Source organism: Phodopus roborovskii, unplaced genomic scaffold (genome assembly GCF_943737965.1).
Source record: "Phodopus roborovskii unplaced genomic scaffold, PHOROB, whole genome shotgun sequence".
Classification (NCBI taxonomy): domain Eukaryota; kingdom Metazoa; phylum Chordata; class Mammalia; order Rodentia; family Cricetidae; genus Phodopus; species Phodopus roborovskii.
The window spans coordinates 1,396,905-1,415,604 of record NW_026125675.1 but is presented as its reverse complement, the minus strand read 5'-3'; the positions used below and the strand labels follow the sequence as shown (position 1 = coordinate 1,415,604).

At 50.7% G+C, this 18,700-nt stretch overlaps 1 protein-coding gene across 1 annotated transcript; it reads right to left on the bottom strand.

Moving 5' to 3' along the window:
* Nucleotides 1-6,671: 6,671 nt before the first annotated feature.
* On the bottom strand, nt 6,672-16,106 carry LOC127217381 (X-linked lymphocyte-regulated protein 5C). The gene is made up of 10 exons (XM_051178370.1): nt 16,061-16,106; nt 15,814-15,954; nt 15,210-15,279; nt 14,257-14,293; nt 13,792-13,801; nt 13,030-13,147; nt 12,079-12,178; nt 10,613-10,711; nt 6,900-7,004; nt 6,672-6,802 (listed from the first exon to the last, which is right to left on the bottom strand). Exons 1-10 carry the CDS (start codon nt 16,104-16,106, stop codon nt 6,728-6,730), a joined length of 801 nt encoding a protein of 266 aa, XP_051034327.1. The 3' UTR covers nt 6,672-6,727.
* Nucleotides 16,107-18,700: the final 2,594 nt, after the last annotated feature.

Sequence of the window (18,700 nt, the reverse complement as noted above, 5' to 3'; positions counted from 1 at the left end):
GCGCCCGGCCCTGCCCCAGCGCCCTCAGATAGGCGTTTCTGCCGAGGCGAGGCCCATGGCTGCATGTAGGCGAGACCCAGGTGTCACACACCCCCACCCGAGGACTCCTATTGGACAGGGACAGAGAAATACGTGGATGGTCACTACTGCCTCTTCCACACCTCACTGTCACAGCCAGCTCTCTTCAGACCCACAACCCTCGGGACCCCTTCCGCCACCGCCTTCCGTGTTCTATTTCTTGACCAGGCCTGAGAGTGAGGCTTCCAAAGCTCCCATCAGAGATTAACCCTGACACTTGTGCCTCGAGACCCCGTTCCCCTCGCCGAAGGGCTGCGGATCCGGGCTGATCCGGGGCTTGTGACTGAGTCCGCTGGTTACCCGCCAGTCGCCTGGTCGAGCTGACCACAGTTGAGTACGTTCCTGTGAGAGGCTCCTTGCCCGCCTCCTGGAATGATCTAGTGCTAGCTGAAGCACCACTGTGCAGGCACGCCCGAGGCTGAGCAGGGGCACTCCCGAAGGGCAGGTGTGAAGCCCACCCATCAGTCACCCATTGCCGGCTTGGACGGCCCCGTGTGCGTGCGCAAAGTGCCTGGGCTTCCCCTTCCCCTTCCCTCCGAGTAGCCAGCCTGCCGAGGTATTGCCAGGGGAGGGATCACGGGAGGACCCAGTTGTCCAGTCAGGGCCCAAAGGCTACAGGGACACGGGCAGATGCGGGAAGCCCGCAGGCCTCTCCCAGTCCACTGACTGCCCCACCCACTCTTCTAGGAACCTGCTGCCCTCACCAGCGCGTTCCGTTCTTGGTCCCGGAGCCTCTTCCCGCCCGAAGTGGACCTGACGTGCAGCGCCCCGCGTCACCGCAAGTGCTACCCTGCACGCTCTCGCTGTGTGACCCACTGTCCTAGTCGAGAGCTTTCATCGTCCCCGATGCCTCCAAACCGCGCCGGAGCCGCAGCGCGACCCCCGAAACGGCCCCACAGCGCACACGCAGACAAAAGCACACAAGGCCGCCACCCACCGAGGCCCGTGCCTCCGCCAGGCCAGAAAGCCTCCTTCCCCTCACGGGTCGGGTCGCTCAGGCTTAGTTTGGCCCCACCTCCCAATACGGCGCGCTCTGATTGGCTGGCGTCACAGCGCTTGCGCATGGGCACGCGCATGCGCAGGGGGCACCGGCAAGGCGCGCCCCGTCACGGGGTCCATCGCCCCTCGTCCGGTCACACTTGCCTTCCTGGTGAGGGCAGGCCCGTGGCTTCACGTCATCGGGCCACGGCCACAGCCAGTCCTGCCCATCCACGCTGTCCGGGTCAGGCATCCCAGGCTCTGTATTTCTCAGACCTCTTCTCTGAGCCCGCAGGGCTGACGGGTCCAGTCCGCGGCTAAGCCAGGCTCAGGCACATTGCATCCCAGGCCCTCTTGGGCATGGGGGGGGGCGGTCCCCACCATGCTCCCGCAAGGGCTGGGGTTCAAGCATTAAACTTACCCTTCCCAATGTAGCTTACCGGAGGATGCCCTGTCAGGCAGTTACTCACCTAGCTGACCCGAACCCGAACCCGAACCCGCCCTTCCACCGAGAGCTCCCCTCCCTTCGGGGAGCAGTCACAGCTCATGAGTCCCAGCCTTTCCCATGGACATGTCCCCGCCCCTGCATTTTTGCTGGAGGGGCGTGCTCACATGTGCCTCAGGCCGCGCATGAACACGTGAGCGAGGTGGCCGCTGCACGTGAGAATGCATGCCTGATGGATAAGCCATTAGACTCGTCTCTCCATACACGCCCTCCGCCCCTAGGGCTCTGTGAAAAGGCAATGTGTGATTGCCACCGCCAGAGCCTCGCCATGGAGTCCCTTAACAGTCAGTCAGTCACACACACACCTCCACCGCCCTGATGCAACAGGGCACCCTACTTTAAGACACTTCTACTTTAAGAGTGTCAAGGCTCGTGTCCCCTTAAAGGCCACCTTCCTGAGTAGACACTAAGGTTTGCCGAAAGAGCACCCATGCGGGAGGCAAACCCTTCGGGTCTCGTATCAGACTATCTTAGTCAGGGATTCTGTTGCTCTTATACAACACCACAGCCAAGGCAACAACACAGAAGAAAGAGTTTTATTCGGGGATTGTGGTTCCAGGGCGTTAAGGCGCCATAACAGCAGGGAAAGCAGGTGGCAGACCTGGCAAGCGCAGCTGGAAGCTGGAGCTCAGGGTCCCCATCTCAAACTGCAAACGGGAAGGCAAGAGACAGAGACTCCAATTAGAGCCACCCATGTTTTATTTATTGATTACTACTTTGTTTTGGAATGGATTTGCACTTATTGATAGAACTTAAGGTCAATTTGGCGATATGTATATTTCTCCTTTTGTTTAGGTACTGTGTTTTTGTAGCTCATTTAGAAATGTAATATATAATGTAGTACAGATTATAGACAATTGCCTATGATAGTCTCAGCTTAGAGTTAAGTTAGTTAAGTTTTTCCAAGATACACAGAGATGTATCTGAGACAGAGAGGCGTTCTTCTTCAAACCTTTCAAAGACCTACACAATATGGCATTTAAAATGGTTTAGGGTTTTTCTTGACAGTGAGACATAACTGCTCCTGGCAGCACCACCTGAGTCAGAAAGGAAGATGGACATCGAAAAAACACATATGGAGTTTACCTCCAGTGTGGCAAGGCTAGCCATATGGACACGATACTGCTCTTGCCTGGACTGTTTGATGTTATGCTGTATAAACTGGACATGCAGGACCCACAGAAAAGTGACTGCTGATTCAAGGTGGACAGTGCTACAGAGTTCCTGCTTCATGAAAGGGTCTGCCAGACAGTCTGCAGGACACAGAGAAAAGTGACTGACAAACTGCCAATACAAGTGGACAGTTTGAAGTTTCCTGCTTTACTGAAAAATCTTTCAGACACACTATGGCCTATGGGCTAAAGATGGAAGATTACAAAAGAACTTCAGGTGACAGACAGGCAAGATGTCTCTGTCATTTCTAGAGTTTATGTATTTCTAGAGTTCTGTGGTCTGTGAAGAAATTAAAGACAAATAGTTATGGTTATAGTTTTCCTCAGTTACGCTTAAAGAAACGTTACATATAGGACTTTAGATTCACAAATATAGGTTAGATGATAAAATAGTTTCTTTTAATCTTACTAAATGTTATTGGACTAAATACTGTTAACTGTGAGTCTTACGTGATAACTGTTGTGTTATATATTTTGCTATGTTAAGGTTAAAACCCCTCTTTTTAGTTAGACAGAAAAGACGAGATGATGGGAGATGTCATTCTGTAAATATGTTTCTCATACTGGTTAATGAATAAAGCACTGATGGCCAATAGGAAAGCAAGATGGGGGGGGGGACTAGGAGACTAGGAGGAAAGAGAAAGGAGGAAGGAGGAGAAGATGGAGGGCCTGGAGGGAGCAGAACTCCGGCTCTCGGTAAGATGAGACCACGTGGAAATACATAGATCAACAGAAATAGGTTAATAAGTAAGACAAAAGTAGCCGATAAAAAAAACTAATAACGGGCCAACAGAATTATATCAAATACAGAGTCTCTGTGTGTTAATTGGGACTGGCGCGGCGACAGGACAGGACCAGGCGGCGGGAGAAAAAAACCTTACTCCTTACACACCCCTAACCACATACTACCTCCGTTCAGCCAGGCCCCATCTCCTTAGCCTCTTCAAACAGCCACTGTTCAATTTCAGAGTGGAAAGAGACAAAAGGCAGGAAGGAGACCAAATTCCGACCTCAGCAGTTACGCCTGCATTTATCAGCACAGAGAGGAGCTGCAGCTTTCTTGGATGGAAGTTGCCCACCAGGGCGAGGGAGCCAGCTGGTCGGGACTCTTACAGCAGTGGGCAAGGGGCTTGGAGAAGCGGCAGTTGATGCAGCTCTCGGGAGGCACGCGCGGATTAAGATATTCTTGAGAAATTGCTGGTCCCCTCTCCCTGGGATTGTTTTCCCAAACAAGGCCGTCTATCTTGGGAAACCGCCTGCCATAGCCGGAACACACAGAGGTGACTGGCCCATAGCCGTGGGGCAATGACAGCGAGACAGTCTTGGGAGACATGCTTTTCTACAACCAGGGAGGACCACGTATTCAAATGCCTGAGACTATGGGGCACATCTACAATCCAGCACACAGGTGAAGCTCTGGCGGGAAACCCTCCCCCAACCACCAGGTGTGAAAAACAGCGGAATTCCACAGGGCTGCCATAGCTCCTGTGAACCGAACCCCACCCCTCAAAAGCCCGGGTCCCAGAGGAGGTGGAGTAACTGGACTGAATTTTAACCCAGCAACCTGCCTTTACTGTCACCCGCCTGCTTCTATACTTGTATCTCCTGCTTGCTTGCCTCTGGTCTCCCACCAAATGAGAGGCGACTGAAAGAGGGCCAGTGCCACTAGGGATTGATGCTGGGGTGCTGTCCACCCACGGGGCGGGGTGGGTGGGGGCGTGAAATAAACCTTCCTCTCCCCTACTGAAAAGGGCTCGGTGGGTGACTTTGTTTTCCAGAAACTCCCACAGCAAAGCATGCAAAAGTGTTTGCCCCAGACCTGTCATTTGTGTGTGTGCATGGTGGGCCCTGTAGGCCCTTGTCTGGTCCATCAGGCCTAGCATGGGTGGTATGAGAACTCCCCTCTTTTCCCTTCGGACAATCAGATTTAATGGCTGCCTGTCTGCTTCCTCCTGACCCCTCCTTCCACAGAGTCCCCTTTGTTTTTTATTCCTGTGTTAGATAAGCATGCTTTCAGGAAAGCTTCCTGGGAACCCTGAAAAGCTTAATCACCCAATCCTCGTCAATTCTGCATTCCCCTCTGCTCTCCACTTTTTTTTTTCCTTTCTCTTCTCTCAGTTAGGCCCAGACTGGAAAGCTAAACCTCAGCTAATGAGGAGCAGCCCAGATCCTCCCTGTGTGAGGAATAAAAGCAGCCACGTAGGCCGTATATCCTGCTACTCTCTGGCCTGCTGCGCCCTTCCGTTTTTACACAAAGAAATTGCTTGCCAAATTACTTTCAGCTTGCTCGTCGGTTCCTTTGTGAGACACTGAGATTGGTCTATTCCAACAGTGGGCCCAGCTGCTGTGATTGTGCCATTCAGGCGCAGCTTGGCCTTCAAGGTACTTGTGTGATGCGGCATGTATTTCTGTGTCTACACAAAGGGTAGGTTTAGCTCACAAACTCCAGGTAAAAGGTGAAGCAATCTCACATGTGCTAAACAGGGCTGGACAGATGGCTCAACGCTTGAGAGCACCTGCTGTTGTTCCAGAAGACTCCAGTTCACATAGCCAACACCCACATTGGGTGGCTCACAACCACCTGTAACCCAAGCCCCACTCCTGTGTGTGTGTGTGTGTGTGTGTGTGTGTGTGTATGTGTGTGTGTGTGTGTCTGTGTGTGTGTGTTTCTGTATATATGCTCACATGGGTCAGAGTGAATGATAAAATCCCGGGGACAGATACTGGGGTCCAAGTTTCAAGCTGAAGCTCAGAAAAGGAAAGCAGCTTGCCACTAGCTCTCATCTCTACCTCAGACCCCAAGGGTTGGCCTCTCCTCAGCTTGGCTAGAGAATAAAATGCTCCTGCAACATCCGTAGTGCCAAGATCAAAGGTGTATAGCACCATTTCCTGGCTCTATGGCTTGTGGCTGGCTTTGCTTTCTGTACCCTCAGCCAAGCTTTAATAAATCACAAATACTGTATCACCACACTAGGGTGGGGGCACACATCGGTCAGAGGACAGACCTTGGGAGTGAGTTCTGGTGTTATGGGACCTGGAGACTGGAACTGAGCCCCTCTCCCAGCCTTCATGGCTACCAACACACACTTGGAGTAAGCTCACAAAGACTCATCAAGTACACACCCATGAAAATGAACATCAAATCTGAACACAGATTCTAAGGATTCATGAAAACAAAAAATACATCACAGGAAAAAAGCGAAAGAATGACTCAGGAGTTAGACAAACATACACATACGTGCAGAATTACTTGATGAAAATTAAACTCTGAATACTAGAAAATGCTCCGGGAAAACAACAGCCATTGTAAAATACTGAAACTGCAAATGCTTATTATTATACAGATGTTCACTGATAAATGTTTTTGACCAAAGGTAAGGGCAGGTACCTTTCCACCAGTGCTGAATACAGCCTGGAAACGAGTCTGGCTGTCTTTGGGAAATGCCACAGCCCCACCGCATAGCTCAAACCCAAGGCTTTCAGATCTGGCTCTGCAGTGGGAATCGTGTAAACCGTTTAGCACATCTGAGTGCGAAAACCAGAGTCGTGTGCAGTTAAGTCTGAGGGAACATGTTGGGTTGGATTTCCAGTAAAGGCCCATTTGCAAAGGCCTTGGCTCTGTGACATCATGAATAATAAAAGCATGCACAGATTAATGGATCCCGTCGTTATTTATTTCTTCCCGAAATGAGTAAAGTAACACTGACTTTGCGGAAGTGAAGGGGAACCAAAGAAGCCAATCGTAAAACCAAATGACATTATTTGCTTCCAAAATGTAACTGCCACTGGTGGGAGAATGTACCTCCCTTGCTGTCAGGGGCCAAGGATCCACACTTAACTGTTGCTACTCACAGAACTGTTGGGGGTTCAGTTCATGGTGAACAGAGCCCTAGTCTTATTTCTAACAAGCAAAGTAAAGAGAAAGGAGCTGCATCGACCACTAGGAATATCCTGTCAGCAAGGCCAATGCTCCCTGTGCATCTTTGCGTGAGCTTCAGATGGTTTCTTCGGGGCAGTCAAGGACCAGGGATTGAAGGTACGTTTCAACAACAGACACATCTTGCTCTTGCTGTGTGAAAATGGAGAGTTGGAGAATCACTATTCCATCTCTGCCCACAGGAAGCCACCCCGAGGCACACAGCAAGCATTACAGACATGCGACTTACCCTTTCCATGATAACTCTGTCCTGCGCCTTGAAGATTTCCTTCCTCACTTCACTTCTTTCACCACCAATAAACGCTTTGCGTTGTTCACTCAAGTCCTTGGCTTTCTGAAAAAAAGAAAAAAAAAACGACAAAAACCAACAAACAAACAGAAAGTCTACTTGAGCCTGAAGCCCTCTGGCTTGACACCTTACCCCATTTCATTTTAAAGGAACCGACTTTCCATATCCAAAGGATGTTTGTCATGATTTAAACTTAAGAACAGTGGCGAATTTGAGCACGTTAAATGACCACCCCACAAAAATTTCCAGTGACACATTTTAAGGCGGTATCATTGTGGGACACGGACAGCTAGGACACACATCTCAGAAAATGGGTGGAGGATCAGTTAAAAAGTCACGGGGAGCAGATATGGAAAAGGAGATGCAGCCCCTCCCCATAATGTGTAGGACTCCCCCCACGCCCACCACCGGGACCAGGCCAGCAGGAAAACCTGCTCGAAACTAAAGTTACCCAACATGGGGATGAGAACTTTCACTTCAAACTTAACAAAAACCTAATAATGGGTTTTAGAAATAAACAAAGTAACTAACTATAAAAAAAAAAAAAAAAAAAAAAAAAAAAAAAACAGAGCCAACAAGTAAGGCTTCTTGGTAACAACATTTTTCTCAGTTGGGCTCTGTTTAGCTGTAGACAAGCACAAGTATTCACTGCTCCTTTAAGGGAGGATTTCTGACTCAGCATAAAGGAAAAACAAAAAAACAAAACAAAACAAATAAACAAACAAACCCCACAAGTCTTTTAAAGACCTCTCCAAAGAACTTAACGGTGTGTACGAGAGCCGGCAATGGCAGTGGCCACATCGCCAAGCCGGCAGCATGCTGGTGGATGGCAGCGTAGACCAAGGCACTGAGCACAGCTCTCAGTTCTGGCGGCAAACGTACCCTGCCATCTTGGATAGACCACGGCTAATAGGGCCGTGACCTTCATTTTAGCAATGTTGTTGTTTACCAGATAAAAGGCTGGTGGCCAGAAGAAGATAAAGACAGTTTAGTTTCCTGCTTGGCTGAGGAGTGTGCTAGACACACTATGGTCTATAGGCTGAAGATGGAACATTACAGAAGCACTTCGGGTGCCTGACCGGGCAGTGAGTTGTCTCTGTCATTTCTAGAGTTTATATGTTATCCTTCTGTGGTCTTTGATGGAACTGAAGACAGATAGTTAAGGTTATAGTTAGGATTAAAGATAAGTTACATGTAAGACTTTAGACTCACAAAGATAGGGTAGATGGTGAAATATTTTCTTTAAATCTTGCTAGATGTTAACAAACTTAATATTGCTAACTATGGTTCTTGTTTGATAACTGTTTTGCTATATAATATATCTTGCTATGTTAAGGTTAAAAGCCCTTATTTTTACTTCAGACAGAAAAGAGGAGATGATGGGAGACGTCATTCTGTAAATATGTTGCTCGTCTTGGTTAACGAATAAAGCCCTGTTGGCCAATAGGAAAGCAAGATAGGTGGGTCTAGGAGACCAGGAGGGGAGAGGAAGGAGTAGGGAAGAGATTCAAGATGGAGGATGGAGAGAGCAGAACGCCGGGGCCTCTGTCCGGTAAGAGGAGACCACGTGGAAATGCTTAGGTGAATAGAAATGGGATAGTATTTAAGACGGTGCTAGCCGATAAGAAACGCTAGTAACTGGCCAACAGAATTATATCTAATACAGCGTCTCTGTGTGTTATTTGGGGCTGGCGAGGCGGTGGGACCAGGCCGGCAGGGAAAACCGGCTCTTAACACCTGTCCAGTCTCTGCCCTATTACCAGGGCCCAGACATCTTAGGAACAGACACCCTGCACACCAGCTGAAAATAAGTATGTGAATGGAGCTTGCTGGGCTTGACGCTGAAAAGGACGCAAATGGTGACGTCAAGCAGTAAACACATAGGGTGTCCTTAGGGGAAGACAAGGCACAGGAAGCTTTGTGGGCAAAGAGCAGACGCAAAGCAAGGGCAAGGAACGGGACTCACTTCAAGGGAAGCTGCTTCACTGGGAGGAGGGAAGAGGGACAGAAGGAAGCAAGCAGCCAGCGCAAGCTTTCAAGACAGTGAGTGTGTGTGTGTGTGTGTGTGTGTGTGTGTGTGTGTGTGTGTGTAGGTGATGGGTGTGAGGAGGTGATGGGTGGGTGGTTGGGTGGGTGGGCAGAGGACACGGGAAACAGAGCATTAAGAAGGAAGGCCACTGGGAAATCTTGAAAAGAAAACGCCATGTTTGACGAAAATAGTCCCTCAGAGGCAGAGCGGAGGACGGGGACAGGAGGGGAAGCCTGGGTGGAGGAGCAGAGAGCAGTGTACAGAGACGCAGGGGCAGAAGGGTCTGGGCAGAAGGGCATGGATCATCTGGGAAGCCAGAGATATCCAGTCACAAGGCTTCCTATGTGGTGCTGCTCACATTGAGCACTCACAGTTAGATGCAAGCCTATCTGACAGGTTCTTCCAGCCAGTTCCCAAGAAGTATCCAGCTGCATTGGGGCTCCATATGTGTGTGTGGATCTGAAGGCCTTGAAAATTCAGTTTTACTTTTCTGTGTGCTTGGTGTGTGCAGGTGGGTGTGCACGTATGTCTGTTTCAGTGTGGAGACCAGATGTCACAGAAAACTCAAAGCGATTCCCTTCACGTGGACGTGTTTGCATGCACACACGTGTGCTAGTGTGTGGCAGCACCATCCTGAACAGCTCACCACATTACTCCTTGAGGCAGGGTATCTCACTAAACACAGGGTTTTCCAATTTGCCTGTACTGGTGGTCACACAAGCCCCAGGGATCCTTGTGTCTCTAGCCTCACCTCGCTGGGGTTATAGGCAGAGTTTGCCATGCCCGGAGTGCACGTGGCTGCTAGGGGTAGCCACCTGGGTATTAACTGGTGAACGCATGCTTGCTCAGCAAAAACAGACCTAGCGTCTCACTGGCACCCGGAAAACACTTAATTTACTATGATACACTGAGCACTTTAGATAAGGCATCTGAATCAGATCTGAGGAGAGGTATTTCATAGGGTATTTTAATGAGAGCATCAAAAGGAATTCCCGCTGAAGGGCTGCTTCAACTCCTGGGTGTACAGGCGTCACTTAGGGCCTGGAGCTTCAGCGAGGTACAGTTGCCGGTTCTATGCTCTCAATTCAAAGCGGGTTAATCCTCTACCAACTCTTCCAGTCCCCACATCAGCTGTAGAGCTGTGAAATACATGACCGCCAATACTCAAGTGTAATTCTAATGTCTGAAGACTGCAAAACACTCAACATGGAAGAAAGTAAAAACTGTCCTTGCCCTTTGCTCATCACTGACCTGAGCCGTCCAATCAAAACAAGTCAAAGAACACCAGAAGGATCCCCAGACTTGCTAATTTCCATCGAAATGTCACTAGAGGTCAATAACTCATCACTGTGATGCACTGTGCTCCTTTATAAGCAAACTTCCAGTCACCAGCTGCCGTGCTAGAACACGGTCCACAACACCGTCATCAGTTTCCCAGGCTAAGCAAACCTCAGCATTTCTGCTGTGTGTGGGGAAAAATATCCCAGAGAGAATGTGATCACAGTTTTCAAAACTAATTCTTTTTCTCCCTCAAATTGAGAAAGGGCCAATCTGTCTTCTGCTCGTAACAGACACATGGTAAGACATAAGGGTGTGTTCTGTCAACAAGTGCAATCTACCAGACCTTCAAAAATGTGTCACACATATCTTTAGCGTTCTCCATCTTGGTTTCATGATCCTCTACAGCTTTCTGCAACACCTTCACCTGCTGCTGAGCTATAAGCTGAAACAGAGGAAACCAATGAAAAAATGTCAGTAAAACTGAACACTGAACCCTGCCGCTTACAGGAATTCCTTCCCATCATGCTTTGTTCTCTGACATTCATGATGAACAAGTCTGAAGCCATGGCCTCCAATGCCAAAAGCAACATAACACGATCTGACCAGTGTCAGTCTTGCCACGCTTGTGCAGAAATCCTATGAAATAACCATTTTAAAATTATCAATAAGACCCACCTAATCTGTGGCTTCCTACCTCACCAGAATTTTACGTTCCCAGCATTTCTTTGTTTTCATAAAATATGTTTTAATATGATGAGAACACATTAGCTTCCAAGGAAACCCTCCTTTCCAAGAAAGCAGGACAGACAGACAGAGAGAGAGAGAGAGAGACAGAGACAGAGACAGAGAGAGACAGAGAGTCAGAGAGGGGGAGAACTAGAGAAAACGAGGGAGAGAGAGAGGTTCTGACCAAACTTTCCTCATCAGTCAGCCATGCCCCAGATTGTGACATTCTGTCAACTACATTATCAACCAAATGAGAAGGGCAGGGAAGATGAATGGCAAACATACATCATCTCACGAGGCCACACATTCTGAAGCAACATGTCAAAAACGCAAGCACTCAATACACAAGATCTAGAAAGGTACGGACGGATTCTTCACAGGTCTGCTTTGACTCCTAGGAAACTGAGGCAGGGGGGTTAATTGTTCTCCTGAGCTTTCCCAAGGTGCCAGTGTCAGGACTATGACAGCATCTGAGTCCAGGTGCTGCTTCCCCACCTTTGGAAGGCAGGGCCTTTGGAAGGCAGGGCCTTTGGAAGGCAGGGCCTTTGGAAGGCAGGGCCTTTGGAAGGCAGGGCCTTTGGAAAGCAGGGCCTTTGGGAGTACAGCTCTGTCCTCCATCGGGATGAAAGACCCCTCAAAGACAGCACTACTCGGTGTCCATGAACGCTAAGCCTCTCCCTGCTCTGCTCTGTCCCAGCCACACTGGCTGCTCTCACTTTGCCTCCCTGATCACTGTGTCAGAAGGCAGACTGGGACTCCCCACCCCCACCCCTCCTGCACTGTTTGGCATCTGCACTGTGTGTGGATCACCAAGGGCAACCTCTGAGCACACAAGCCCATACCTTCTCCTGCACTGTCCACGCAGTCCCTGCTCACCCGCCCACCATGCTGGCCCCTCACCCATGACCACACCACCCCAGCACAGACAAAGGGAGCAAGCCAGAGAGGACAGCTAGTCTCTCCAGGCCATATCCATCACCCTCCTTGTGTCCCGTCCCTTTCCCTTGAGACCTGCTGCACTGAAGCCCTGCCACTGTGGAAAGGGACTCAGAGGACCTATTCCAAGCTAAGAGCAACACTCACATTGAGGCGTTCTTCTTGCTCCCTTGCTCTCACCACATCGCCCAGCCACTTCTGATACAGGGACTCAAACATCTGGGAGTGTATGGAGTGAAGCTCCTGCCTGTAAAACACAGTAATGATTCCTGAGCACCCTCACACTATGTGAGGCCAAGGCAATGACACCACACACTCATTGTTGTCACACAAGAGCCAGGAGCCAACGACAAAAGGGGGCATGAATTAAATTGTCTCTTGAGAGGCAGAAATGTGACCCACTCTAATCCCAGAAGAATGCTGTTTTAATTGGTTACCTAAGGGGGATGTCATTTTGCACGTCTTCCCTCTCCCTGGGATGCTCTGAGGCACACCTTTCCCAAGACTGCATTCCTGGCTTAGAATCTGACTCATCTTTGCTCCCCCTTATGGAGTAACTAACCTACAGCTTCTGAGAGCCAAAGTCCGTGTTGTGAAGGCAACATACCCTTCGTCCTATGGCACTCACACACACGAAGAGCCAAAGTCCGTGTTGTGAAGGCAACATACCCTTCGTCCTATGGCACTTACACACACGAAGAGCGCACAGAACCCTTTCCCCACATGGCCACGATGACTGACCAAGAGGAGCCCCGATGGCACCCCTATTACCTCTTAACCGGTACGGTCTGGTAGACCAGAGAAGACTGTCTTTCCTTATTGGAAGCTATCCGTCTTGTCATCTGACAGAGGAGAAACTATTCTCTTGCCCATCTTGCAGCTAACACATCTCACCTCTATAAAAGGCAGGGGGGGTGTTCCGCCACAGCAATGAACAACAGGACTACCTCACAGAGAAAATGCAGTGCTAGGTAGGTCGCATTAGCAATTCCACTCTGTGCAGGATCACCATGGCGGGCAGGCAGGCAGGAGTGACTTTGGAAGGAAGAGTAAAAGCTGTACAGGTCTCATTTTACAGATGGTCATGCACAACTGTACCTTGACTTCTGCTGGGTTTTGAAAATGCTCTGGAGGTTTTCGTTCAGGCTTCTGAAAGAGTCATTTATATCCTTTGCAAACTGCTTCCTCTTTGCCAGAAGGGACTGGGTAATGCCACCTATTTGAGAAAGGAAATGGTATCACATTAAATCGAATATCCAGAGGAAGCCGCGCTCCTTCAACCCTGACACATCACCTACACAGTAGGAGGGGTACCTATAGATCCTGTGTCCATGTTGCTCTTCGCTGAACTTTTATTTATTTTAAAATCTGAGACTGGGTCCCGAGCAGCCCAGGCTGCTCTCAAACCTGAGAGGCGAGTGAGGGCGACCTCCAGGTCCCGAATCTCCTAAGTGTTAGGAATACAGGCACACTGGGGGGTGAAGGGGTGGGGGCATCGTGCTCTGACGAGTGACCGTCACTGACAAAACATTTTCTGGACACCTTAGAGATCAAGCGGTAGTTCCTCTGTACCAGAAAGAGCAATGCTCTCAGATGTCAGACACCCTGGCTTACATGAATTGACTCTATACACTGGCTAAGGATTGACGATATCTCTCTAGTAATGTCCTTTTAGGGCCATCCACACAAGTGAGCAAAAGCTGCCTCAGCTTGGGAGGTGGCTTGTGGCACACTGACTTGGTTACCGTGAATGACAGAAAACAAGCCCGTGTGGCATGCTATGCGTCACACACACTTTTCTTCCCGGTCCACATTGTGGCTGCCTTCGGTATTCCCTGACAGGCTCATCAATCTACATACAGCCTTCAGGCTCTTACCCATGCCCTCTTTGGTAGGGGCTCCTGGAGGAGAGCAAGGTCGCAAAGCCAGAAAAATGACTCAATTCAGGATGTGAAAAACAGCTGTTGAATTGTAACTTACCACTCAGTGTGGTAGGACAAAAAGCAGAGGTTTATCTGCTTGCCCATCATCTCTAGTAACACTCTTCAGCAACCAGTGCAGGAATCGGGAAACTCTCCTGACCACCTCAGTGACAGCTATTCCAGTCCCCGGCTCAGATCAGCTAGCTAAAAGTTAAGCTAAAGGTACCACCACCACCACCTACACCCGCCCACCTGTAAAGGGCAAATGGCAATTTACTGTTCCACCAAAAATGAATGAATGAATGAGTGAGCGAGTGAGTGAATGAGTGAATGAAAGAAATTCCTCTGCACTGCAGAGGGGTCCGAAAAAAAGCTCTGGTACCAGCAACATCTGCTCAAACACACCTTTGAAATCCTGTATCCTCTTCTGAACAGGTTGCCTGTGGAAAATGCACACAAGAATCCTTAAGTGAGGACAAGCATCCAAAGTGTGCACTGAAGGAAGGTGAGGCATGCGGTTTTGCAGGGACTAGTGCTTATGCGGGACAGAGTCTGGTTTTCCTCTCTTGGGGTTGATGGGAGGTGCCATTCTGTAAATATTCCTTCCCATTCCTGCCCATTTTCACAGTGAATCAGTGAGTTCACTGCAGATGCATACGGGCACATGGGCAAGCGTTACTGGCTGGAGCATGGGTGACTCACAGTCAGCCTTCTCTCCAGGAAACCAACCTCAGGCTGGGTGTTGGATGAATGAGTCATGACAACTGAATCCCAGGCATTCCCTTGCCAGCTGCAGGCAGCTCCGTGGAAGTGTCTCCCACCCTCAAGCAGTGACTTCCTGTCATGTTTTGGCAGTACAGGGGTTTTTATAGTAAACGTTTAGCGGAATCCGTTCCCTGTTCGGCAGAGATGCGTTCTGTAAAGGGTTCTCACCCATCTGTCGTGCACTCCAGCCACATTCACACTCATCCTTCCGCGGTGCCCTCCTGCTAGTCCTCCTCTATCACCCCGGCAGTGAGGCCTCTACTTTCATGCCTTCTGACCACACTCAACCTCCACAGTCAGCCTCCACTCCACTCCCCAATCTTTCCCCTCTATTGGGCATTGCCCACCTCTCCCCAGGCTCCCTTCTCAGTTTGGGTTTTGCCATTTCATGGACCTACTTTATAATCTAGGACCCTCAAATGAGAGAAAACAGGTGACGGTATTCTCTTTGGTGCTGGCTCATTTCACTCAACACCAAACTCTCCATTTGGATCCATTTTCCAGCAAAGGACATCCTTTTCTCTGTATGACTGCATAAAACCACACTGAAACTACCTCCTGGGGCAGGCCAAAGTTCCTGTAAGACATCACCTGGCCTCTTGCATATCTGATCCTGAGGAACAGCTGGCCATCACACTGGTATCAACTGCTGGATTGTTTGCTGCATTGAGAAGAAAGGGAATCCTTTGTGGATGAAGTGTGCTGCTCTCATCAACCCACATGGGAAACAGCTTCACTCTGGGCTTGGGTGAGCCCATGGCCAACAACAGCAGTTTTAAAGTCATCTTCTGGGAACCGGTGCCCACACCCACACCCACACCCAAACAACACAGGTGAAATTCAGCTCAGCCAGAGTCTGGGGACGGCGGGGACACATATTTGTAAAAGCCTTCCAAGGAAAGTCACTGTGACCCATGGGCTTCTCCAGAGGCCTGCTGGCCAGGACCAATGGCCCTTGTGAGCCGTGCACTCCCGCCACGGGCTGAGAACATCAGGTGTGGACAGAAACCCAGAACATGCTTGAGAATCAGATCTGAGCACCAGAAACCCGCCCCCCACCACCCATGCATGTAACCCCATGGAATGAACTGGTTAGTACCACGCCACCCATGTGCACCGCCTGCCAAAGAGTAGTAGAATGTCCCCTCAGTTAGGCCCAGCCACATATGCCCCGTCGTATCAGGTGCGTTGTTACCAGGTGCGATTGCATCTGGGTTCTGGGAGTCATCTGAACAGAGATTCGGATCAACCCTTGGGCGCTTGGCACGTCTCTTCATGTCTTTCTGTTCCTCGGTTGACATGGCTTGCGGCCTCACTGTGCTGGGCCGCCGGACTCCTAGAATGTTGGTGTGTACAGTAAAGACACAGGGAAGAATTTCACCACAGCAATGGAAACAGGGACCAGGCCTCCACAGCCTGTGGTCGTGTGCCCTGGCACTTACCCTGCTGGGGCAGAGAGGTGGCAGGAGGAGGATGGCACCGGTACATAATGCCACATCCAATCACATTCTGTCCCTTTTTTCTTTTCTTTTCTATTTTTTTACACCCAACCCCCTCCCCACCCCGGAACGCAGAACGCAGAGCTCTCTGCAACCCCGTAGCCCCCAATCTCAGCCCTTTCTGCTGATTGCTTGTCTCCAGGATAGGGCAAGCTTGGTCTAGCCCCAGGCCAAGTGCCACAATACCTGCATCTTCTCACAAACACCAACCCACTGATAGCCAGTGTGGGCCCTGGAACCATGTCTGGGCACACCTGCTGCACACTCAAGTGAAATCCCGACCCGCTCTCAGAAACAACTCAGGGACCCAGACATCTAGGAAAGGCCCAAGGAATACACCCAGGAGGCAAATCCAGAGATTCCCCAATATACTCACACAAGGTGACACACAGTCTGTATGAGCGCCCGAGGTCTTTGTGCTCACAGACAAGCACGGTGGGCCCCAGGAATGTTAAGCACACAGGCTTGTCTCTTCAACTGAGCACAGGCGTGCATCTCTTTTCCAACCAGAAGGCGGGGAGTGGATGTCGTTAACGGCCTGGTGATCTATGCTGCCTACAGGGCCAGGCCACACTCGGATCTCCCAGATTATCATGTTTCTCCCAGACTCTCCCACCCTAGGCCTTCCTCGTTAGTTTGGTTTCTCAGTCAACAGAGCCCATCCTTTGTGGAGATGCCCCATGTACGTGGCAGCCTGGTGTACTGTCTCTGCTATCCGCATGGCTGAAGCCACAGCAGATCCGAGGTCCCTAAGATACAGAACCCACCTTCATGGGACAGGTCACATGTACATTGCAGAGAGTGTCTATGTACTTAGGCCTCAACCTTCATTCTGCGCAGGGGACTGAGATAACTGTTACCAGCAAACTTTGTTCCAAAAGTGTACTGTCCTTAAATGTGTCTAACATAAACTGCCCCAGGGTCAGACTCTAGTACTTTGAACCAGCACCTGCTCAGTAAGTAACTAGGCCTTGTTCAAGTGGATTTTCCTTCTTGTACTGGGAACACGTTCTGGAACAGTTTCCCTAACACCGGACTTCATAGAAGCACCCACTAATAACCAGTCGGCCACGAAGACGATCCTATTCCGAGATCCTCCCCTCAGAAACCTCAGTCTCTTTAGAGGAAGGGAGCACCCAGCCACTGCCTGCCTCCACAAGCATGCTTTCTGACAGCACTTATGCATGAGAAAGACCTGAGCATGTGGGCTCATGAGTAGAGCTGCTCATACATGAGGTGGTGGTGGTGGTGGTGGTGGTGGTGTGTGTGTGTGTGTATGTGTGTGTAGGGGGGTGGGGGTTTGGTGTGTATGTGTGTGTGTGTGTGTGTGTGTGTGTGTGTGTGTGTGTGTCTTCCTGGCCTGGTCTGGCCGGGTGGTAGGTGATACAGGCTAGATGTGAGGACCTAGCAGGTGAATACACATCATTCTGTTCCTGTATAGGGCCCCCTCAGTAAGTTTACTACGGGAGGCTGGCAAAGCAGGCACACTTGCCTGTGGCGAGCCAAGCATCCACCCTCGGCCAAGGCCGATGTGGCACAGGTGAGTGGCCTGAGATGTGGCCTGAGAGAGAGTATCATGGAAACCCATGACGTGGGGCTAGGAGATGCTCCTGCAACAGATGGGTCCAAGGGCCACACGTGCCTGGCTCGGGCCCAGCAGTTGCCATGCATGAAATCGCCCAGCAGACATCACAAGCGGGGACATGCATCCAATGTTGACCAAAGAGTATGCAGGGGCAATGGGCACCTTCCACGCTCTCCCCCATCCCTCACTCTGTAACACATACATCTATCTTCTCATACCCGCAGAGCCTGGGATTCTGTCCAGTCCCTTGCAGAAGGGAGGTTTACAGAAATCGCCTCAACCTCAACCAGGCAGGCCCCCGACAGACACCCCGTGATCCCATTCTGCGCCACCACCGAGCACTGTGGATCCAGGCCGACTCTGATTTTGTGACCTCCAGAACCTCAGAACAGGGGCCCACTCAGATTAGGCAGGTGATCATGCTTCAACCACAGTCCCCTGAGAGCCTTCTTCCCATCAGACGGTCGTCCCACCTGAGTAGCCCCCCTCCCTGAATGGAACCATTCGGACTAGGTGGAGCAGCATGCACCTGCTCCAGGGTGCTGAGGGATGTGACCCAGCCAATGACGTGGACGTGCTGTTGTGTAAGTCCCAGCTGGGAGCTGCCCTAACAGGGCCTGGAAGACACTGGATTTCACTCTCCAGCACACGGGCGGTCCTGCGCTCGCCTCCCTCTCAGCCCCCGTGGCCCGGACACACCTTCCCAGACTGCACCCCTCTCCCCCCCCCCCCCCGGCCTTGCCCAATTCGGTGGGTAGCTAACGCAGGCTCCGGAAGTCCCCTCATGGACTTCCGAGGCTGCACATACCTCGTTGCTCAGCTGGGGGAGGGACGCCTCACCGCATCCTCACCGGCACCGCAAACCCCTCTCAGCCTCGGCGCAGTCACCAGTCACGGCTGCTGAGACCCCACTTCCGGAAGTAGTCCACTTTGCGCATGTGTGACCCTGGCCACGCCCCCTCCTTGCTGAGGCACTGGCGCAAGCGTGCTTTGGACAG